The sequence below is a fragment of the Xyrauchen texanus genome, chromosome 46 (assembly GCF_025860055.1).
Source record: "Xyrauchen texanus isolate HMW12.3.18 chromosome 46, RBS_HiC_50CHRs, whole genome shotgun sequence".
Lineage (NCBI taxonomy): Eukaryota > Metazoa > Chordata > Actinopteri > Cypriniformes > Catostomidae > Xyrauchen > Xyrauchen texanus.
In genome coordinates this window covers 8,951,103-8,976,628 of record NC_068321.1, presented here as the reverse complement: position 1 = coordinate 8,976,628, position 25,526 = coordinate 8,951,103, and the positions used below count along the sequence as shown (strand labels likewise).

Here is a 25,526-nt window from a genome sequence, read left to right as displayed (position 1 = left end):
TGTAATTATACAATAGATAAAGATATGGCATCCATTACATAACATTTCTATAATATGTGATTTTTCATTCATGCATTCTAACAGAGAATGATAATTCTCAATAAAGAAAACAAGAGTGGGTGATCTAAATGAGAGAAAAATGCCCAGCAAATGATTCAAACTAACAGTTTTATTTTCAAACCATATTTGTTTATAAATGCTTTATAAATGCTCAATAAATTAAATGCTTGCATTACACAAATATGGCAAATAATGACATCTCATTATTGTGAATGGTGTATTGTGTTTGATCATTTAAACTATGGCATTGTTGAATTATTGATGCTGATAACATAAAAAATGTCTTGAGATAAACACATTATAACACATGTAATGTGGGGACCATGGTATATTGTCCATTGTAAATTATTTCTTATATATAATTAAAATGCAGATGGTCTAGAAGTTCTCGTAATGGTGAACAAAATGTGTCTGGTCCCGTTTGTTCATTTGTTGGCAGGCTTTCTCAACGTTCTTAGTCACACCAGGTGGACCACAGCTGAACACGCCAATTTTTTCCACCTTAAAGAAAGAGTAGAATGGAAGGATCATAATTAAATATATGCGAAGTTCATGTGACTTTTGCTTTGATATACAAAATGACATATTGACCAAAAAAGAAACACAAATTCCTTCAACGAACTCATCCTTATGGATGCCATAATGTTAAAACTGCAATACATTGTGCGTGGAGATAATTTATTTAGCTTCTGACCTCTGGATGAACTTCCTGTAACGAGCTGAGGAAATCCACAAATGGTGGGCGGCCGAAGTGCGTTACAGACCGAAGGCCAGTGAACAAACTCCTGTTCCACACCTTCTGGAAGTGGCGCTCACAGACGTACTTAAGAAAGTGACAGAGGTTTTACTTCCCAAAAACTCAGATGCGTGCAGATCTGATGCAAAGGTTGTTAACCTACATTTTTAGAATTTCATTGGAACTTGCTGAAATCATATAAACTAATTATGTGGTGTAATAAAACACAATGGTGTTATCATTCAGAATGTGACAGCAATCTTTACCAGCATGGAGGTGCGGAGGTCAAATTTCTCAGCTAGTTGGGTGATGTAAATGTGGACTGACACCAGCTCATGGGCGTCCATCTCCTCCACCTCTCTTATGATTTCAGACACCCATTCAAACTGACGTTGTGTCCGTGTCACCCAGATAAAATAGATCTGGAACCAGAAGACATGTTAGCTCTCCTTAACACATCAACCACTTTATACCCCAACAAATACATAGAGAAAACAAAGTTTCTCTGAATAAAGCTGGCTACATGTGAATCTTCCCATTGTGACTCTAGAAGAGATATTTCAAGCAAGATGTTGAAAATCAAACTTAAGCTGATTCATTTTATTACTATGAGAGAATTGTACCTTTTTGCAATTAAATTTGGCCTTGACTGAAGACTTAAACACCAGGTCTTTTAAGATGGATGCGAAGGGTGTGACTCCAATCCCTGCGCCAACGAGCACTGACACCTCAAAATCTGTCCACTCCTGATGGCCCTCCCCAAATGGCCCATCCAGATACAGCTGTCGAAATGAAATTCAGGAAAGTCACATGTCAGGGAAACGGCAAAGCTATTAACTGATGCTACATTTTATTATATAAAATAAAATAAAAAGAGCCATCATTTATTATGTTTCAGTATTATTTTACAACCCCAATTCCGAAAAAGTTGGTACAGTAAGAAAAATGCAAATAAAAACAAAAAGGAGTGATTTGTAAATTCTATTCACCCTTTGCTTTATTGAAAGCTTTACAACTACATGATATGATGTTTTAACTTGTGAATTTCATAGTTTTTTTATGTACAGTCATTTCAAATCAGATTATTGCAACACAATCCAAAAAAGGTTGAGTCAGTCGAGTGTTTATCACTGTGTAACATCACCATTTCTTCAAATAACACTTAATAAGCATTTAGGCACTGAAGACACAAATTTAAAAAGTGGAATTTTCCAGCATTTATCCACTATGCAGGTCTTCAGCTGCACGATTGTACGGGGTCTTCATTGACATATTGTGCGCTTCATAATGCACCACACATTCTCAATCGGAGATGGTCAGCACTGCAAGAAGGCCAATCTAACACACACACACACACACTCTCTGCTCACACAGCCATGCACTTGAAATCCGGGCAGTATGTGGTTTGAAGTTATCCTGCTAGAAAATTACAGGATGTCCCTGGAAAAGACGGTGCTGGATGGCAGTATATGCTGCTCCAAAATGTGTACATATCTGTCTGCATTAATGGTGCCCTCACAGATGTGTGAGTTACCCATGCCATGGGCACTTACACACCCCTGGCCCATATAGACACTGGCTTTTGGACCTGATGCTGATAACAACTTGGATGATCCTTTTCCTCTTTGGCCCGGAAAACACGACAGCTGTGTTTTTGAAAACGTTTTGAAATGTGTTGTGAAATGACTCTTTAGACCAAAAAACACAGTTCCACTGGTCTACTTTCCATCTAAGATGAGACCAAGCCCAGAGAAGTCGGCAGCGCTTCTGGACAGTGTTGATGTACGGCTTCTGCTTTTCATAGTAAAGTCTTAACTTACATCTGTGGATGCAGCGGCGAGTGGAGTTGACTAACAAAGGTTTACTAAAGTAATCCCAAAATGTTCATGATATCCATTACAGATGAATGATGGACTTAGATTAAGACGGTGATGTCTGAGGAGAGATCATGCACATTCAGAAGGGGTTTTCGTCTTGGCCTTTACACACAGAGATTTGACCAGATTCTTTGAATCTTTTATTTATATTGTGCACTGTAGAGGGTGAAATGCCCCAAATCCTTCCAATTTGTCTTTGGGGAACGTTGTTCTCAAAGTGTTGGATTATTTGCTGAAGCATCTGTTGGCAAATTGACATGTCTTGAACGATCCTTGCGCTTGAAGGACTAGGCTGTTTTTGCAGGCTCCTTATACAGTAAACAGCACTATGACACGATTGGCTGTTTAACATCTCCTGTTTCACATCGTCTTGATGTGAAACAGGAGATAATAATTTAACTCGTCAAATTATTATTAGTCTTAAATTGCCCCCGTTTCAACTTAATATAATATTTAGTTTTAGTGCTTTCAATATAGCAAAGATTTAATTTACAAATCATACATTTTTGTTGTTGTTTTTTTTTTATTTTTCATACTGTCCCAACTTTTTCGGAATTGGGGTTGAATTAAAATAAGCAAAAAAATAAAAAATAAATTGGTATAATGATGTAAAATAATATTCATAATTAAATAATAGGTAAATAAATGAATTAATGAATAAATAAATAAATAAATAAATACTATTATTTGAAGCTCTTTCATGTTTGAAAGTGGATACTACTGCAGATAAAATTGCTTACTTCGCATTTTAAATGTATTATAAAAAAATTAAATATAAAAAATATTTTTTATTTTATTTATGGTTATTTGAGATAACACTATAAAAATAAAAACATATAAAAATAAATAAAATAAAATGTCTCTGCGATCAACTTTTAATGGTACTTTAGGCTTCTGTTCCAACAACATCCACGGGAGGCCGCATATGACCTTTCTTAGTTATGCAAAGATTTATTTATTTATTTGCTTATTCGAATGAAATAAGTAAATAAAATTATAATAATGATAATAAAGATTATAATAATTATTACTCTTTTTCTTGATATTTAAGATAAATAAATACTATTATTTGAAGCTCTTTCATGTTTAACAGTGGATGCTATGGCAGAAAGAACTGTTCACATTGCATTTTTTATGCTTAACTTTTTTGTTTTATCATATTTTATTTATTTTGTGGTTATCCGAGACCCCATGTCATTTTAAGATCACTTGTGAAAAAACAGGACCATACATCATGATTAAAAACACAATCTTCTATATATTCAAAATGCAATTTATTCATCCTTGCCTTTGGATACCCTCCGAGCTCCAGGAGTTTCTCAGGGGTGTACGTCTCTCGGAGTTTACTTGTCCAGGGTCCCACTGCACGTATATGAAGGCTGAGGGTCTCCTCATGCGGAGCGGATGTCAGAGTGAACGGGTGGTACTCATCTGTGCCCAGTGCCAGACATGCAATACGTACCCACTGTCCCGAGCGGTACACAAAACCTAGTGGTCGCTTAAACTCCAGATATGTTACATCTGCCATTGAAGACAAATTGAGAAGCTTGTTTGTCATCATGGTTTGTCTCATATGAGATCTCTTTATTACAGTATCTCAAATGTTTCTCCAGACAGCAACATGATCTAATGGATATCTACATATCTATATCTACTCTTACTGTATCTAAAAAAAAAAGTTTGTTCTTATTTGTATTTCTTATGGAATTTCAGGAGAAACATCTCAAGCAACGTAATTATTTAACTGAAAATATTTAACATGTTAACATGCTTGATTAATTAAATATAAATAACGCTCTTAATGCATTTATTCAATTTGACATAACTATTTTAATAATTCTTTTGTGATTTCTGAATAAGTTATCTGAACCTTCAGAGCTGATTTATGGGTAATTTATTTACAAATCCAACACAGATGGGATGTTTGATTTCCTGTTCTGAGAAGCAGTATGAATTCACTGCCAGAGCAATTAGGAGTAAACACTTCATACTGTGTATTCAATCCCTTAGAGACTCGTAGAAAAAAGCGACAGTGATAAAGCCAGCTTTGTGTTGGATCTGCAGAGACTGTGTGTTGTCTACCTGAGGGAAGCAGCTCGGCTTTCACCACTGGGATCTCCACCTTCTTCCTGTTAATGCTGATGAGCTTGTCCAGAAGGAAGAGCAGGCCAGGTGGGATCAGGTATATATGAAAGCGGGGTTCTTGGAGGAGGGCGTAGCTGCCATGAATCACTGTCTGCCATAGGTGAGGAGAGACGAAGGGGGAGTCAATTTTCATGTAGCCTGTTTCTGATATTCCAGACTTTTCCTACTACAACAGTTTTGTAATATTAGAGCTTGAGTTTCTACTGTATTGACATCAAGAGCCATAAGGGTTTTGCCTTTTTGTACAATGAAATACAGTTGCAACCAGGGCACACCTCACTTTTCCATGGTGGGAGAATATAGAAAAATTAAAGGCCAGCAGGGAAAGCAGATGAAAATGAGCTATTTTGATGAAATCTGGCACATTTACAGTATCTCACAAAAGTGAGTACACCCCTCACATTTTTGTAAATATTTGATTATATCTATTCACGTGACAACACTGAAGAAATGACACTTTGCTACAATGTAAAGTAGTGAGTGTACAGCTTGTATAACAGTGTTAATTTGCTGTCCCCTCAAAAAATGTCTAAACCGCTGACAACAAAAGGGAGAATTTTTGGCGATTCGCATTCTTCGTACATATCGCCACCTACTGGGCAGAGAAGATAATTTATAGTTAAAAAGGACTTATATATTGATATGTTTCCCACCCACACCTATCATAAGGATTACTTTTTTCCTGCCTCAGTATGTTTTTTTGGATCTTCAAACTTTTTGTACCCATAAAATTGCATTGTGAGGACCTACAGAGCTGAGATATTCTTCTAAAAGTCATACACAAATGGGATGGCATGAGCGGGAGTAATATTGAGAGAATTTTCATTTTTGGGTGAACTATCTCTTTAATTTTGGACTTTGGTTGCAACTCAAATAACCTGTTAAATAAATGTACTACAGTGTTTCTCACCAGGACATATACGAGCACGTAGAGGTTGTGTGTGACCCAGAATCCTCTAAAGCTGATGCGTCTGAAGTAGTGTGAGGCAAAGACGTACATAAAGGCAAAGATCAAAAGCAAAAGGACCCCTGTTAGACCTGAGAGAGAAAAACAGAGAGACAGTACAAATCATACAACCACAAACATCTTCTAGAAATTAGATACCGTTTGTCAATATTTCATTTTATATGCAGCTATACCTGGCACTGTCTTGAAAAACCAGAACGTCCATTTCATTGGAAGCTCAGACCTGCAAATGATCAACACATGGCATCTTGAACAATTCTACTGCAGTAACACAGTAGTGTCTTTAGGGAATATTAAAGAAATGCAGATGCCAACAGTCAGCTACATAATGTTTTTCTTTCATAGACTATTAGATGAACAGTATGAATTACCCATTGTTGGAGAACACTCTAGGGAAAAGGCAGGCAAGTATGCTGAGGTCACTGATGCAGAAGACGTACACATTGACCACGTGACCCAAGCTGTGAATAACTGTGGTGGGAACAACGATTTACCAGAAAAACAAAAAAACAAAAAACTATTTAAAAAAAAGACTACATTTCTATATACTGTATACTGAAGAAAATGTGAGTGGTTGTCAGGGTGTTGCTATGCAGTTGATAAGGTGTTTTCAGAGTTTTTTTAGGAAATTTTCCCCATTAATAAAAAGTAATTTTCTGACACTAGCAGAGATGTATGTAGCACTCTGACCTGAGAGGATGACAGCAATCATAGCCATGTGGCGATGAACGTCGATGGCGGCATCAAATGGGATGTATCTGTTGAGAAAAGTCTCCCTGCACATGGTTATCAGGTTACGGCACACAGTTAGGAGCATGTAAGGAAACAGGAAGGAGATTGCAGCCGCAGAACCGCGAGACACGAGCACACCCACCAGGGAGGCTTCTGGAATTCCACTGGCGTGGGCCTGTAAACCATAATCTACAAACATCGCTATTGGTTTGCAAACATCAGAGTGGATATCTAGGGTCAAATTACACTACATGCAAATTCAACGTGAATATATAAAAAATCTGCATGGTCTCATTAGATTTCATAGGTGTTCGTACATAAATTGTGGTTCTAGTACGCATACATTTATCATACAACATTCAATGACGAAAACAGAGAAATAAGACACTTACGGTAGCATCTTTCCAGTGCTAGCCCAGCTGTGATGCCATAGATAATCACCATGCAAACAATATGTCTCCTGTAGTTTTCTACAAAGCGTTTGAATTGTTGGATGTATTGCTGCACTCGGTTTCGGTTGTAACGCTCTCTTTGTGGCCTCACGTATACCTTGGGAGTGCTTAATCCAAACCTAACAAGAGCAATAGAGAAAATAACATTTCAATTGCACATTTGAAACTACATTTTTACATTTACTGCAGAAAATGTGAGTGGTGCTAACTGGATTTATTCAAGTCAAGAATATTTTCAATATGGCTGAATCAATCTGACTGCATTAGATTAACCAAAAAAATAATAATTTTTAATGATCAGATCAGGCAGAAATAGAACCTTAAGGTAACATCTGGTTGTTACCACTGTACAGTGATTAAAAGTAATAGTGATGGTTGCTTATGCAAGCACCTCTAATTATCTCTGCTATTGCATTGTTAGGACACCTATTGTAAAACAATAAAATCTTTGTTTGTCTTTGACACAGTCAACTGGAGATTATGACTTTCAAAGCGAAACCTGAATGACATTATGTCATGAAATGGCATCAGTTCCCACAAACACAGATTGCCACATTTTTCAGTAACTAAATGACAGGGTTCACCACGGCTTAAATCTAAGACCTTACTGAGCTTCTAATAACCATACACACGTTAAAACACATGCTCTACAATGACCACCTCAGACATGTTATATAGTATGTTAATATCGCACTTCTTGGTCTGTCTTTGACGAAGTTCCTGACCCCGATCCTTCTCATAGTTGTGAGGAAGGCTTTCCTCTACTGAAGAACTATATAGAAAAAAATGAAAATACGTTTTCAGTGTTACTATGAACCCATTTATAAAGTATGTTAATATTTATGTTAATTATTTTCTTACCTATTTTTCTCAATGAATGATACACGCTGGGACAGTTTTTTCTTACCAAGTATCTCCATACCTGTGAATTCATGCACAAGAGCAGATTGTGTTTATGTTAACTGTGAACTCTTTGATTTACCATGTATTTCTGTATACATTGGTCTTAACATTTCCCTCTGAACTTAGGGATAAGTTAGGGACAGGGTTAGAGGAATGGGAAGAGTTAGGGCAATGATCATTAAATAGGAATGTTGTTTCCGGACCAACAAAGGGTGATAATCCAAGAACATGAACAATTTGGGTTAATCATGTCATGCTAATGCATATAAAAAAGATTGCACAGATAGCCTACACCTTCACCTTTAATGTTGAGCTGAGCTGAATGGTCACGCAGTAGAAAGTGAAAGTCCTCCCAATTGAAGTTATCTTTGTTGTCAAGACCAGCAGTCTGAAGCATAGCTGCTATACCATCATCGGCCTGACTCTTAGACAGACCACCACCCATCTCAACGAAAGATCTAAATGTGACAAGTGAAACCAAGTGACTATTAGTAAAAAATAACTCTTCTGAGATTCAATAACTTTGGCAATGTATCCACTAATGGACTGATTCTCAAAGTTTAGGTTGATATCTAGGTAGATTATTTGCTTTAATAGTTAAAAACAGGATGCGATTTAAGAGCTGACCTGAGTAATGAAGAAAACTCCTCCTTAGATAAGAAGCCATCTCCTTTAATGTTATGCACTGAAAATAGAAGCTTGGACTTCTCCTCTGGAGTACCTGGATTTGAGAGCCAAACAGGAGACATCAAAAGATTTGTAACAATCTTAACAATCATACATTTTCAACAATCTAGACAATAAAAAATAATCATAACAAGCAAAACAATTGTGACAATCAAAGCCATCACAACAATTTTAACAATCATAACAGAAACGATCTAAACAATTTTAACAATCATGACAATCTAATCAATCAAGACATTCGAGACAATCAGAACAAATGTAACAATTGTTACAATCAAAACACTCATAACTAAATAAACAATTGAAACTATCATAACAATATAAATAATCTTAACAATCGAAACACTCTAAACATTATTAACAATTATAACAATGTAAACAATCATAACAATTGTGATGATCAAAACAATGAAAGCATAACAACTGTATCAATCTAAACAATTGTGGGAATCTAAACAATCTCAAAAATCAAAACCATCGAAACATTCTAAACAATCATAACAATCGTGACAATCAAAACATTCGTAACAATCAAAAAGATTGAAACAACGAAGACAAACAAAACCAACACAACAATCAAAACAACTAAAAATTATTGTAACAATCTTTACAATCAAATCTACTGTATCATAACAATCGAAACAATCATACCATCTTAACAGTCCTGACAATCGAAACAATCCTAACAATCGAAACAATCTTAAAAATAATAACAATCCAAAAAACGAATAGGTATTATAACAATATTTGCATCATAACAATCACAACAATCAAACCAACAGAAACTATTGTGAAAATTAAAACAATCATAACAACCTAAACAATCTTAACAATCAAAACAATCATAACAATCATAACAAATGAAACAATCTAACAATTGAAGCAATCAAAACAATCATAACAATCTTAACAATTGTAACAATCATGACAAGCAAAACATGACAATCGAAACAATGAAAAAAATCAGAACAATCGCTACAATTGAAACTATCATAACAGTGTAACATTTGCAGACCATTTGTCACATAATTTCTGTAATATTGAACCTATGATCTGAATTTTCTTACCTGTCATAAAAATGGCAATAACATCCAGGAACTCCTGAAATGAGAGGTACCCATTACCATCCTTGTCGGCCAGGGTGAACGTGGACTCCACAAATATCGAGTCAGGCTTCAGACCGAGCACATTTGCAAATTCAGCTCGTGTGAGCTCACACTGTAAAGCCTCTCGGGTTCTCTTGCTCAGGTGTCCTGCATCACTTTTATCAATGTCCAAGACCTGGAGTCAAAAAAGACATTTAAGACGGTACATTAGTAAGACACATTGTCAGTGGATGGAGGCAACATTTCCATGTGGAAATGTGAAAAGAATCACACATATATACCTTTGCAAAAGCATGCTTGAAGAATGTCTCCACAATCTTTTCCCTCTGTTCTCTGGTTACTGCATCTCTCAGTATCTCTCTTTCACTCATTTCCATCAATGTCAAACTCTGAATTCTGCTTTCCAGCTCTGAACGCAGCTGACTCAAGAAATTTGATCTCTGACCACCATCCTCAAAGAACAAAATCTGGTGAATAGAAATCAGACAACTCTAAATTTGATGTCATATTGAGTAATTATTGCTTGGTAACTACATAGTGAACTAGGTTTAGAGCTAAGAAAACTAGATTTTAACATTTTCTGGTGAAAATGTGAGTGGTGAACTTGCCAATGCAAAAGTCACAGTAACATTTCTACGGTGTTGTGGATGGTTGCTAGGGTGTTGCAGTTACAAAGGTGTTCTGAGTGGTTGTTAGTGCATTGCTTTACTGCTGCTAATGTGTTATTGGTTGTTGCTACAGGTTGGTTCGTGGTAGAAAGGGTGTTCTAAGTAGTTTTTATTGTTATGCTAAGTGGTTGTTAGGGTATTCTAGGTGGTTGTTATGTTCTAGGTGGCTGCTGCAAGGGTGTGAGGTTGTTGCTAGCACATTATCCGGTTGCATGTTTAGAGTGTTCCAAGCATTGCTAGCAAATTGCTACAGTTTCTGGTTAAATGTTTGCTAGGGTGGTCTGGGTGGTTGGTCGCAGATTGCTTTCTGGTTAAATGTTTGCTACGGTGTTCTGGGTTGTTCCTAGTACGTTTTTATCTGATTATATGTTTAGGGTGTCTAAATGTTGCTAGCGTATTGCTACAGTATATGGTTAAATGTTTGCTAGGGTGGTCTGGGTGGTTGATAGCAAATTGCTATCTGGTTTAATGTTTGCTACTGTGTTCTGGGTGGTTGCTAGCATGTTGCTATATAGTTGCTATGGTTTTCTGGGTGGTTGCAAGCACGTTGCTGTCTGGCTATATGTTTGCTAGAGTGTTTTGGTTGTTTGTTAGTAGCACATTGCTGTATAGTTGCAAGGGTGTTCTGGTTGGTTGCTAGCATGTTGCTATATGTTTGCTAGAGTGTTCTGGGTGGTTGTTAGCACTAAGCTATTTGGTTTCTAGAGTGTTCTGATTGTTTTTTTAGCATGTTACTACAAGGTTGTATGGTTGCAAGGGAGTTTTGGGTGGTTGCTATGTGGAATTTTACTGTCAGAAGAAAGAGCTCACCAAAGTCAAAAGAATCATAAATAAAGTTAACAGGCTACTATTAAAGGTTTAAATTCTTGAATCTTGAAGAGTGAATAGACCCTTTCCTACCAGATCATACTCTTTGGGAATCTTCAAAAGTAGACAACGATGCTGGTGGTCATTGGACATTAGTAGACCCAGGTGGTCTTGGTTGACCAGGTTATGAGAGCTTAGAAGAGAGCCGTTGTCATCAAACAATTGGAATACTTTCTTCTCGTTGAAAGCGAGCATGACATGTCGCGGTGCTGTATTGTGCCCCAGCCACTCTTTGGCTAGACATATAAATGAAATGCAAAACCAAAAACAACAAAAAGGTCAATAAATTTGCCTTCATTAGCATATCAGTTCAGTGTGACATATCAGGTGACATTACTAACCAATGATTCCACCTGCAGGTTTTCCATCTCTGGTAGAACCTCTGAGATTCTTTTGGAATCGTTTGTATCTGGCTGTCCGAATATGAGCAACTACACAAGCCACTATGAAGCTCACTGTAGAGACATCGGAAAGACTTTACCGTGTCAAAGTGTCAAACAATGATTGGCCTGCATAGGCATTATTTATCTGACAACAAAATGGGGTAGTTAAATGTTTTTTTTTTAGGGAATTAAGTTACAGTAACTAGAAAAGACAGATATAATTATAGATTATAGAGCACCAAAAATTATTAACAACACTGACCAACAGGAAACAGAAAGAGCACCACCACTGTTGCACCAAAACCTGCTTTGCTGCTATTGTCAAAGTAACTCATAGATAAAGCCTTTGTGCAGGGTTGAAGATCGGAGTCTCTGATTGGTTGAGGCTGGGGGCAGGGATCATCTGTAAATAATGGCCAAAATAAAACAAATTCTGTTGTTATAATATTATTTTATTTGACCCCACCACCCCACTCCCCTACATACAATACAATGAGATTGAGGTACAGGTTTGTTAAGGAGTAGGGGTAGGGTTAGTGTAAGGATAGGTGTAAGGTTAGGTTTAGGGTTAGAGGTAAGTTCAACAGTGTAACTACAGATGTAATGTAATGCAGGTACTTTAAATGTAAGTACAATGCAACAACACATATGATATGTTCACTATACATAATGTACGTACTAGTTAAAGACACCTAATATAAAGTAGGTAAATTTTTGTTGTTGAATTTTTGGAGGTATGTGGGTTTCTTGTTACCATTCTCCCAGAAAAACACATTCTTTTGAATGTCACCCTCCTCTGCATTGGTGACAGTGAGAAGAACATCGTGAAATGTGGTATTACGTATAGCTTGAATTTCCTCCTCTGTAAACAACCTGAGAAGAAGAACAAAAACTCACTACTCATGTAAAAAAAACTAAAGTAAAAAACAGTGTTTTTAGATTAAAAAGACAACGGTATGGTTCTGGAAGTAAACATTTTAATCATTGCAAATTGATGCTTTAAATCAAACCTTTTAATGTCATTCTTCTCAGATTTATCAGTCCCAGTCTATCGAAGAATCTCTTTACTGACGTTTGTATAATTTTTTTATTTTGCCCATTGTACTTCAGAACTAAGGCCGCTTAAAAATGGTTAGCGACTTTATTTACATGGCTGTTTATTATTTATCACAGGGAAAATGTCCTACCCATTTTGTCTGTTCTCAAACCAAAAGCGATCAGAATTTCTTATGCGTTCCAACTGGTCCAGGATGATGGCGGAAAACACCGGACCCGGTCCTTCCTGTGACTCTAACAGACCGCCCACAAACAGCTCCAGTCTGGAGATATCATTGTCATATAAAAATGCAAGCTCCCTTAACATCTGAAAGAACGAGTTAAAAGGAATAAGTAATTCTGACATAAATATATTACTAGATCCTTGCAGATGGTTTGTACCACTGATTTCAGCATGTGTCCATACCTTTGTGTTGTTCAGTTTGGGGTTGATCTCCTCCCAGGTGTTGACCAGTGGCATGTTGAGGCCCTCTCTAACCTGGTTATAGCTGGGCAGGCCAAAATCGCGCCCCCTCTGGATGGTCAAAGCCACTGCATCAGAACGTGAGAACCGCATGGGACCGTACATGTAATCTAATCGAGGAAGATGAATTAACAAATAACTACACGCACACACACACACACACACACACACACACACACACACACACACACAGTTGTGTTTCCATGTTTTATGGGGACTTTCCATAGACATAATGTTTTTTATACTGTACAAACTTTATATTCTATCCCCTAAACCTAACCCTACCCCTAAACCTAACCCTCACAGAAAACTTTCTGCATTTTTACATTTTCAAAAAACATAATTTAGTATGATTTATAAGCTGTTTTCCTCATGGGGACCGACAAAATGTCCCCACAAGGTCACAAATGTTGGGTTTTACTATCCTTATGGGGACATTTGGTCCCCACAAAGTGATAAATACACGCTCACACACACACACACACACACACACACACACACACACACACACACACACACACACACACACACACACACACACAGTGATTATATGACTACATTGAAGTGAAAACAACCTCTCAAATCCTCAACAATGATGTTGTCCTCTCTCTCAGCGATCTGAGAAGCCATGCCCATAATCAGCTCATCCACATCCTGACTGGAATTCAGGTTTGGATTCTACAACAAGAAAGTACTTCAGAAATCTTCTAGGTCACTCTATTCAACAGAGTAATCTTCTTTATGAATAAAAAAATATACAGTGGCCCCAAAAAGTATTTGGACATTTAGGCAATTGCATTAGATATCAAAATATCACAGCAAGTGACATTAAACAAATAAAATAAAGATAGCACAAGCACAGATTTGAAAATCAAAACATTTGACAAAAATAAGTTATTTGGTTTTAAATGATGTGCACAGTTACATAATGTGCCAAACCGGTGGTTACTCTACTAGGAAACCAATGTGAACTTGAATGGCAAAAATGGCTCAGAAAATGTAATTTTGTACTGAGATAGTTCTAGCATCATTTGTTTGAATATACCACTTGATTTGATATTCTGCAGTGTATTTAAATATTGTTATGCCCTGAAATGCATTAAGTGTTTGCATAGTTTTTTAAATGCAAATTGTTTTGAGGCCACTGTATAAATATACATGATCATATGTCAGCAAAATCAATTTTTATCATTAATAATAATAATAATATACTATTATTATTATTATTATAAATATAATTTATGTTTCAAAATGTTTGTAAAGCCACCATGTTTAAAGTTTTAAAAACTATGGTCACATATATTCCATTTTAAATTAGCCACGCCTGTTATGACTCACATTTCTCTTCCAGAAGGTGTTGCATAAACGCAAGCCAGGATATTTACTTCCATCAGAGTTTACAAAACTTTGGTAGTGGCATGTCCTGTTTCTGAAGCCCCAAAATCACAACAATAATTTAAACACAAGTTTAGACAACACTGACAACTTTAAAATACAAGTAAAGCTAATGCAAGTATTTTTTAATGATTAACCTAAATTCTAATATATATATATTTTTATACACATTATATAAACATTATTATACTGTGGCAGGGTGGAGGGAAGGGCCGGGTTGTGATTCCGCACACCCGGCCCCTTATCAGGCTAATCAAGCCTCAGAGAGGGATAAAGGCCGACTGGAGACTGCAGTGGGACAGAGAGAGAGATTTACGGACAGATGTCCCACACCTTTTGTGTGTTTGTCTTTTTGTTTAGTTCTACATTAAACTATTATGTATATTGTCAAGCCTGTTCTCGCCTCCTCCTTTCCATTAGATCCTATACATATACATATACACTGGTGGCCAAAGGTTTGGAATTATGTAGAGATTTTGCTGTTTCGGAAGGAAACTGGTACTTTAATTTACCATAGAGGCATTCAACTGATCACAAAGTACAGTCAGGACATTACTGATGTAAAAAACAGCACCATCACTATTTGAAAAAAGTCATTTTTGATCATATCTAGACAGGCCCCATTTCCAGCAGCCATCACTCCAACACCTTATCCTTGAGTAATCATGCTAAATTGCTAATCTGGTACTAGAAAATCACTTGTCATTATATCAAACACAGCTGAAAGCTATTTGGTTCGTTAAGTGAAGCTTAACATTGTCTTTGTGTTTGTTTTGGCATTGCCACAGTATGCAATAGACTTGCAAGTCTTAAGGTCAATATTAGGTAAACAATGGCAAAACAGAAACAGCTTTCTCTAGAAACGTGTCAGTCAATCATTGTTTTGAGGAATGAAGGCTTTACAATGCTTGATATTGGCAAAAAGAAAATTCATTCAAATCTGAACACTACAATCTTCAAAGATAAAGGACAACTGGCTCTAACAAGGACAGGAAGAGATGTGGAAGGCCAGATGTACAACTAAACAAGAGGATAAGTACATCAGAGTCTCTAGTTTCAGAAATAGACGCCTCAAATTTCCTCAGCTGACAGCTTCATTGAATTCTACCCGCTCAACACCAGTTTCATGTACAACAGTAAAGAGAAGACTCAGGGGTGCAGGACTTATGGGAAGAATTGCAAAGAAAAAGCCACTTTTGAAAGAGAAAAACAAAAAGAAAAGGTTCGAGTGGGCAAAGAAACACAGACATTGGACAACAGATAATTGGAGAAGAGTGTTATGGATCTTAACTCCATTGAGCTTTTGTGGGATCAGCTAGACTGTAAGGTGTGTGAGAAGTGCCCGACAAGACAGCCACATCTCTGGCAAATGCTACAGGAAGTGTGGGGTGAAATGTCACCTGAGTATCTGGACAAACTGACAGCTAGAATATCAAGGATCTGCAAAGCTGTCATTGTTGCACTTAGAGGATTTTTTGATGAGAACACTTTGAAGTAGTTGAATTTTTTTTTTCAAATTGTAATAGTAATTTTTCATGTTATTAATGTCCTGACTATAGTGTTGTGATCTTGACTATACTTTGTGATCAGTTGAATGCCACTTTGGTGAATAAAAGTACCAATTTCTTTCCATAAGAGCAAAATCTGTACATTAATCCAAACTTTTGGCTGCCAGTGTATATATATATGCATTTTTTAAGTAAACATTTTAAGGCATCCAAATTGCTTAGGTATTTTAATTTCATAAGCAGAATTTGACAAATGTACCTTTTATATACACCAGGGGGTGCAAGAGTTAGTCCAAATCTCACAGCAGCAGCTTCAAACTCAGCAGAGATACCTGGATCAACATATTTCTGATAACCTGCAGAAATAAACCAGAGAGCAGACCTGTAAGATTAAACAGAAAAGCTATTTATATATTTACTCGTTTATTTATTTAATGATATTCCATCTCTCTAAATATTAGGAGAGGAAGAATTATACCTAACAGTCCTCTTAAATGTGTTTGTAAGAAAAAAAAACCCTGTCATTAAAAATAAATTAAACAAAATAACAGATTCTGAAAGCTTTTTACACTGTTAGACGGATATTCCATACTAATTTACAATGGTTGAACAGCAGTAAGCTAACTTTAGTATGGTATTTAAAAATAAGTTACGGTTACTGTAGTAATTTTTTTTAAGGACTCAGCAGAAATTACATACTTGGCATCTGTTAACCAGTAATGACGTAGAAGGCGACTGCATGTTGCCAACTTCATGTTACGTAAAACCCACAAGAGATATTTTAACAAACCACAGATTAGTATCGTGTAGCCAGACTTTTGGCATGAAGTCTGATCTAGTTTGCAGCTTATTCTGGTCACAAACCACCCATTTAGACTATAAGACAATATCTGACAGACATGTAAAGCAACCAGTCACAGATTGTTCTGCAATAGTTGACACCACAAGAAAAGACTGTCATGGAAATAACTTGCACTGCAGTGTCAGGCTTGGGGGTCCTAAACAGCCATTTATACTGCTTATAACTTAGAAATGCCCCTCACTGAAATCTCCAAAAATGCTTGACATGAGTACATTTCAAATGTAAGTTCACATGTCAAATCACCAATAAAATCTGACAAGAATGCTATCATAAATGTAGCTTCTTAAGCTCAAATCGCACAAAAAACTGTGAATAGTTCTCGCAAGTTACAGGCGGGACTACCACTTCTACAGCCGCCACATTGAGCATTGTGATTAATTTGTCTATGAGTGGTCTGTCTCATCTTCCTTATACTGTATTTGGCAATATGCATCAATGTCACACTAGCATGCACAATTACTTTGGCCACAACAAAAGTTGAGTGCATTGCATTGTAGGATACAGTATTCCATGTAATGTGCTCTAATGCATACGGCAGATTTTAGTGAATGTAGTAGATCTATCTATGCACATAGAAATTCTGTATACTGTGCACTGCATACATACTGTATACTGCACATATAATAATTGTAGAATGTTAAGTATGCTATTCTGCACAAAATGTGACCACACCTTCAAATGGTCAGTTAACAGACTGTGAATTGTGGGCGTGTTGTCTGGGGCTGAGACAAACCACAGATTACTTTAGCATGTCTACATTAACACATTAACACACACTCAGGCCTCTCACCTGAATAAGGAGTCATGTTGGTTCCCAGATAGGCAGGTAGCCACTCGTAGAATGCTATATTCTGAGGAAAAGCAAATAAATATGCAGATATACAGAAGGGTATATCACTGTATTCATAGACTGGTGTTCAAAGGAAATGTAAAGTGAAAGAAAGTATACTGTTGTATAGTAAATTGGCACCTATTTCATGAAGTGATGCAATAATAGAGGACAACTTGCTTTACCTGAAATGTTGCAATAACCCTCTTTCGGGCATTTTGGAAAAGCTCTTCGTCTGACCAAGTGGGGTGTTCCTGCAACAGTTTGGAGGCGATGTAATTGTGGTAACGAAACCAAATAATTCCCTCTGTGACCGAAAAGATGTTCTCATTGGCCCAGGCATTCCCGAAATCTAAGGACACACAAAACACACTTTGAAAACCACACCTTGCATGCTGCAGGTGTCACATTGCATGCTGCATGTGTTATTACTGCAAAAACTCCCAACACTATTTGTGAGCATTCATTAAAGTATATTTTGATGCTTCATATGTCAGATATTGAATATACATTAGTTTTATGTGCATTTTTATACGAACCATGTTGATTCATAGATTTGAAATATTTAGAACTATTACAATTAATTAATTTTACAACTATTTCTGCAGTATATACTGTCGATATGGCAGAAATAGTAGTATGCTAATATGCTATTTTGAACACAGACATTGGTCGCCTAAACCAGTGGTTCTCAACCTTTTTGACTCCAAGGCCCCCCATTGTCAGAGAAAATATTTGAAGGCCCCCATGTAGGCTATTAGATATTTATATTTTAAGATATATATATTATAAGATACCCCCTGAAAACTTGTCTAGTTATGTCTAGAACTGTATATTCTTCTAGAACTGTATATTCTTCATAAAAAGAAAGCTGTTGAAGGGAGTTATCACATTTTTTGCATTTTCAGTAAGTTGAATTGTAATAATTATATAACAATTATTATAATCTATCATATTTTAAATAATTTTAAGAGGTCTTGAGGCTCCCCTGGAAGTGTGCCCCTTAGTGGGTCCCGACCCTCTGGTTGAGAACCACTGCCCCAAACTAAAACTCACAAATTGGCCCCATTCACTTCCATTGTGTGCCTCACTTTAACCCATATTTCTGCTTTTTTATGAGGGACCAGTTCAAATTATTTTTTTTGCAGTAACCAAGATTATGACCAACTTGCTCTCTGATGAGCCCATGATGAAAAAAAATTATTATCAAAGAATTAATAACTACAGTCATGACCAAGACAAAGTAGGTGTAGTTTTAAAGCTTAGCAACTGTTCTTTACAATGCATGTAGGCATTATTACCCAAAACTGAACCAGTGCTTTGTGTTCCATTTGGATTATTTATTAATAGTTTTGCACTGCACATATTATTGTAATCAGTAAAAACATAAAACTGATCAAATAGCCATGTGTCATATGTCGTTGGAAAGCTCTCAAAGTGTAGAATACAAACAGCCTATTGATTTTCCTCAAAGAGAAGAATATAGTGAGTAATAGCTTATCTATGACATACCTGTTACATGTAAGCAGGTGTTACTTAAAGCCGCGTTTTCGCTTATAACGAAAAATAAAAAGACCATAAAATTTCACATACTATTACTTAGGGGATGCGATTGTCTTTAAACAAGCCAACACACAACTTAATCGGATGCAAAGATCATTAGATAAACAAGCCAACAAACAACTTAATCGGATGCAAAGATCATTAGATAATCCACAAGAAGGACAATGTGCACACAGCACATAACGTGCTATCAAGCCAGAAACACATTGACTTTCCTGGATCCGATAACTTCATCTGAAATTATACAGCATGTTGTCCAACGTCATGGAACGCTAAACCAATCGTTTTAGGATACAGATTGCTGCAACCAGAGGTGAAAGTCATCCAAATATGGGCAGAGAGGATTGTTCAATCTAGTTACATATGTATGTGTATTTGCATGTGTAATTAGTTCTTATGTACAATTATTATGTTGAATTTGTTTGGAGATGTTTTTGGACACAAGGATAAATTATATTTGTATTGCTATAACTCTTGATTGCTTTGTCGTGACTTGTTAATTTTCCGTGAAAGCATAGCGTGTGTTTTTTTATGGAAACTGTATTCACAACACAAGTTACGCAACGTAAATTACGATTATTCTGACTAGCTCACCATTTAATTCAAATTAACTTGTTCATTTGTTTCATTGTGCAGATGTATGTTGTTCCATGAATGTTGTGGATATATTGATGAATCTCATGTATAAATAGGATGCATTTTAATGAGGTATTTAAAGCAGTTAATTTAGCCGGTGTTAGTCAGTTCAACTCACGCAGCTCAAGCAGAGAAATGCCCAACACACTGGATTAATGGATTTAATGAATACAAATCTAATATATTCTTTTTACAGATTATCAAGATGTTTCTTCTTCTGTTTATATCTTAAACTGTTAATATCTTGCAGTATATTTTTTATCGTCACATTTTCGTCAACAGTATGCTTTAATAAAATAATTTAATAATCTTCATGATGCGCCTAAAAACTTAGAGTTTAATAGGGTAAATTAATGTAGATTGAAGGCTATTTAAAAACGTATAGCCTATACATTAGGTACTACACAGTTGGCTTAAATTGAGCAATGGCTGTGGTCAATTAACACTATTTTACAAACCACACCTCAGCAATGGTATTATGTGACTATTCACAGCAATTATGGTTTTTATGGGTTGTAGTGACACATGCTAGTGTACACAGGAGACTAAGCACATAAAATTGACACAAAGGGGAAACAAAGAAAGGGATTTAAACTAGATTCAGACTAGATTTGACGGAAACCTGGTGATACAAAAATGTAAGCCAAAAATAATTATTTAATTAGTTACATTTAATCTCTTACAAAATGTATCATGGTAACCACAGTTTCTGCAAAAATACCATAGTTACTGCAGTTATTGTTAATCAACACAGTGTCAGCAAACTCAAACTCATTTAAGAGGTCTACTTAACACTAATTTGTTACCATAGAGTCCCAGAGAGCCAGCGCTAGTGGTGGGGTCTGGTGCACTCCACATGAGGTAACCACTGCTACTGCGTCTAGGCATATCCTGTGAGGAGCCTGAAGCCAAGAGACCATTAGAAAACTTTCTCAAGGCATCACACCAAGAGCTGGAGGAGCCATAGATGGAGCTGCCATCGATCCATGCAGTCACATGATTCACCTGAAGGAATTATAGAAAAAAATCGATCACTATGTTGTGACGCTCTACTCCATCTATACATATCCTGTCCTATGTGTTACCTGTGTGCGGGGGTTGTTGGGACTTTTGCCCGTGCTAGAGTCCCATGCTGCTCGCTGGAATTGGAGTAGGACTGGCTTTGAGGTGTTTGAGCCAAAGACGGGGTCTTCTTTTTGGACTTCAATATGCATGAACTCAGGAGGGCAGCCAGGCCTTCGGGATTCTGAGATCTCAGACCACACATGGTAACCTAATGCATTAACAAATAGCATGTGTTAAAGGTTGCTTCATAACAAAAAACGTTTCTGTATATTTAAAAAAAGACCAGGCTCATTTTCCTTCACCAGAAACCCGAAACATTATGTTTGTTCACATTTACAGGTCAACAACATCTATTTGGTTTTCCGCAACATAGGCCACCCAGTCACGGTTAGGAAATGAGGATAGATGAAGGTGAAGGTTTCTATGGTTAGCACGTTAAGTAAGCCTCTGCTAGTAGATGGCGTAACTACACCATTATGTGGGCAAAAAAACATGTTTCTGACCATTCAATAGTAGCTTTGTATTCTGACAATATTATTAATGTATTTTTTTCCCATCAATCTACACTCCATACCCCATAATGACAAAGCAAAACCCAGATTTTGGATAACTTTGCAAATTTATTTAAAAGAAAAACAGAAATATCACATATTCACGTATTCAGATCTTTTGAAGCACCTTTGGCAGCAATTACATCCTCAATTCTTTTTGGGTATGATGCGACAAGCTTTGCACACCTGGATTAGGGGATTTTCTGCCATTCTTCTATGCAGATCCTCTCAAGGTTGGATGGAGAGCATTGGTGGAAAGCCATTTTCAGGTCTCTCCAGAGATGTTCGATTGGGTTCAATCTGGGCTCTGGCTGGGCCACTCAAGGACATTCACAGAGTTGTCACTAAGCCACTCTTGCGTTGTCTTGGCTGTATGCTTAGGGTCATTGTCCAGTTGGAATGTGAACCTTTGGCCCAGTCTTAGGTCCTGAGAACTTTCGACCAGGTTTTCATTAAGAATATCTCTGTATTTATCTGCGTTCAGCTTTCCTTCAACCCTGACCAGTCCCCTAGTCCCTGTCGCTGCAAAACACCCTAACAGAATGATGCTACCACCACCATGCTTCGCCGTTGGGATGGTTTGTGCAGGTGATGAGCTGGGCCTGATTTCCTCTAGACATGATGTTTGAAACTGAGGCTAAACAGTTCAATCTTCGTTTCATCAGAACAGAGAATCTTGTTTCTCACAGTCTGAGAGTCCATTAGGTGCTTTTTTGCTTTCTTGCACTGAGGAGAATCTTCCGTCTGGCCACTCTGCCAAAAAGCCCAGATTGTTGGAATTTTGCAGTGATGGTTGTCCTGCAAGTTTCTCCCATATCCACACATGATCTGTGGAGCTCAATCAGAGTGACCTTCGGGTTCTTCATCACCTCTCTTGGCCGTTCTCCCATGATTGCTCAGTTTGGCCAGGCGGCCAGCTCTAGGAAGAGTTTTGGTTGTTCCAAACTTCTTCCATTCAAGAATTATGGAGGCCACTGTGCTCTTGGGAACCTTAAATGCAGCCAAAATTTATAGCCTTCCCCAGATCTGTGCCTCGACACAATCCTGTCTCTGAGTTCTGCAGGCAGTTCCTTTGACCTCATCTTGGTTTTTGCTCTGATATGCATTTTCAGCTGTGAGACCTTATATAGATTGGTGTGTGCCATTCCAAATCATGTCAGGGATGCACCTGAGCTAAAAGTGTCTGAATACTTTCTGAATGTACTGTAAATTGCAAACATTGAATTATATTATAGTAGATGTAACCTAGATTTCTGCCTTTTTTATTGTAAAGAAAAGGAGGGATGAGATATAATACATTTTTGTGGTAATCAACATTGTGCCATAAATGCTGTCAATTGAGCTTAACTTGTATTGAACCCGGAATATTCCTTTAAGGGGAAAATGTATTAGCTGGAGAGGCATTTTACTCTAGAGAGCATTTGATTGGACAAACATTTGACATTTTTCCTTGAGCGAAAAATATTTATCTTAAGGCACCAGGCTTTAAAACCCTAATTATTCTAAATGTAACCTTTGTTTTAAGGTAAACTGCACAACATTCATCTTTCTTGAAACTTTAATTATAAGTTTGGCTGTGTGTCAATTAACAGGTTTAATCTTGTTTAAATGAGAGAGTCACTTACCAAAAGCTACAGAAAGAACAGTTCTGTTCCTGTATGACATGAGACTGGACTGGCCTCTCATAGCAGTGTTGCTTATGCTGCGGGGGTTGGGCAGGTGCAGTTCCTGCAGGGGCAGATAAACTCCATCAGCATACTGCGCCGGCAAGAGGCGTACCAGAGCTGCATCTGAAGGGGCAACATGAAACGTTAAGAGACTATTTATTTTTTATTGTGTAAAAGATTATTATTAAGAGTAAAGATTATTATTAGAAGCCTATTATTAACACTTACCTGAGGTACCTCGATCGTGATATGCCAAATTATTGTACCAGCCATCATACCTCTGAACTTCCCAAGTAATGGCAGAATTAGCATCTGTTTGGTTTGAGATATGATCAAAGGGAGTTTGGCAACACTTTAATGATCATTTTCACAAATAAGTAATTAAGAAATGTTAAATTATGCTCAACAGATCAATATTCCATGTACTTTTCAGACTGTTGTACAACAATTTGTATATTTTTGCGCAGTTTACAGTGATTGTCACCTGAACACTTCAGACAAACAATTGAGACTTTTTACAATCCAATAAAACACAACTACAATCCAACTAGAATATGGCAATGTTAACATAAACTTGCCTGTGATGGAGCAAGATATATACACATCAGTGCTACCCAATGTCCTAGATTATCTGTAAAACTACAATAAGTCTCCATTTGTTAACATTAGTTAATGCATTTGGTATCATGAACATTATATTTTTTTACTGCATTTATTCATTTTTGTTAACGTTAGTTAATAAAAATACAGTTGTTCATTGTTAGATCATAGTGCATTCAACTGATTTTAACATTTACTGTACAACTTTTGATTTTAAAAATGCATTAGTATATGTTGAAATTAACATTAACCAAGATTAATAAATACTGTAAAAGTATTGTTTATTTTTAGTTCATGTTAACTAATGTTGTAAACTACTGGAACATTATTTTAAAGTGTTACCGATTATCCCAATTCAGCATTCAGTGTATATAAAAATATGTATGAAATGTACAACATTTCATGTTTTCCTATTAATTTCAATAGATTTAATTCCTGTTTTTTATATGAACTATTCATTATCTAATGATCTGTTAAAGAGAACATGATGTAATATTTGTTAATTTTGTAAAAAAAAAAAAAAATAATAATCTTATAAAGTGTTTTAAGGGGGTTATTAGGAGGTTCAATCAAGTTCAATAAATCAAAACATATTTCCCCCTATTCTTCAATAAATCAATACAGTGAGGTCCAAAGGTCTGATACTACTAAAGAATTGTAAATGTATATTTATCTGATTAAATATGTTGTTATTATTATTATTATTTCCACATCAAATTACTCATTACAGAACAATATAATTTTAAAGAACAGTTTAATTAATACAATTTCTTAGTATTTGTTTAATTTTTCAAATAGATTTTCTATCAAATAAGCCATAGAAAAATTCAAATTTTGTTAAATGCCACATATCTAAAATTCAAATTTACAAAATTAAAATTCTAATATTTTTGTCATATATCAAGCTCCATATAATGACAGCATGCTCTCCTGCTGGCTTGGACTGAATTAATCTTATTTGAGAATGATCAAAGTTCATACTGGAGGCAAGGAAATCTGAAGTAGTTAACCTGTTCAATGACCTAGAAATAGTGCATGATTTGAAGCATTTCTTATCAGTTTTACATTATAACTTTATTTAGCATTTTCCAAAATCCTAAAACTTTCCATTAATATCAAAGACTACTGTAAATTAGATTTATCAATCCCAGATTTTCAATCTAAGACTTTTGAATCACTGTCAAAAAGTGGTTAAGTAAGTAAATAAATGAATAAAATGACTTTCTACTCACAAATAACTCTAGATAAAACAGAAAGCGCAGATAAAGTCCTCCAGAGTGCCTTAAATAAACCCATCCTTGCAAACCAATGAAGCACCTCTTCGCATGGGCAAGAGCACTTCACTTTTGAGACTACAGAGAGAGAGAGAGAGAAAAAACTATCCACTGCTCAGAACTGTGAGTTAAAGTTTTAAGAATGACCAAACACAATGTTGAGAATCATTATGATAGACAACCAAATACAGCCACATCCGCTAGAACACTAGAACTCAACTTACCCGTCAGTATCAGCTGCAGCTAAAAGATCGAATGGCAGCGAGAATAAAAGGAAAAGTCGGAATGAGAGACCCGACCCACATCCACACCCGACTGTTCACACCGGATTTATATGAAAGGGATGGTCATGAGCGGTTGACACCTCTGTTTTCTGGAAATACCAATCAATGCATATCACAGCTATAATTAGGAAGTGAGATCGTTTAAAAGATGTGCGCCGGACGTATAACTTTATTTCAAGCACTCACCGTT

At 36.4% G+C, this 25,526-nt stretch overlaps 1 protein-coding gene across 1 annotated transcript; it reads right to left on the bottom strand.

Moving 5' to 3' along the window:
* Positions 1–25,349, bottom strand: LOC127638512 (dual oxidase 1-like). The gene is made up of 34 exons (XM_052120071.1): positions 25,277–25,349; positions 25,011–25,130; positions 23,407–23,490; positions 23,137–23,301; positions 20,981–21,168; positions 20,702–20,900; positions 17,882–18,048; positions 17,658–17,718; positions 16,265–16,361; positions 14,441–14,531; positions 13,678–13,780; positions 13,046–13,212; positions 12,771–12,946; positions 12,338–12,456; positions 11,846–11,986; positions 11,542–11,655; positions 11,234–11,436; positions 9,947–10,132; positions 9,627–9,840; positions 8,500–8,593; positions 8,173–8,330; positions 7,831–7,891; positions 7,664–7,741; positions 6,910–7,088; positions 6,476–6,706; positions 6,157–6,256; positions 5,959–6,008; positions 5,729–5,856; positions 4,756–4,909; positions 3,962–4,194; positions 1,420–1,578; positions 1,063–1,218; positions 755–883; positions 1–561 (listed from the first exon to the last, which is right to left on the bottom strand). The coding sequence occupies exons 2-34, from the start codon at positions 25,072–25,074 to the stop codon at positions 439–441; spliced, it is 4,572 nt and encodes a 1,523-aa protein (XP_051976031.1). The 5' UTR covers positions 25,075–25,130; positions 25,277–25,349; the 3' UTR covers positions 1–438.
* Between the last annotated feature and the right edge of the window lie 177 nt (positions 25,350–25,526).

Coding starts and splice junctions, on each gene's coding strand:
- LOC127638512 (XM_052120071.1), bottom strand. CDS start 25,074: ATGGGTTTATTTAAGGCACTCTGGAGGACTTTATCTGCGCTTTCTGTT. Junction 18,049..20,701: donor TGGCTCTCTGGGACTCTATG/GTAACAAATTAG, acceptor GTGTGTCCTTAG/ATTTCGGGAATGCCTGGGCC. Junction 12,457..12,770: donor TTTGAGAACAGACAAAATGG/GTAGGACATTTT, acceptor TCTTCTTCTCAG/GTTGTTTACAGAGGAGGAAA.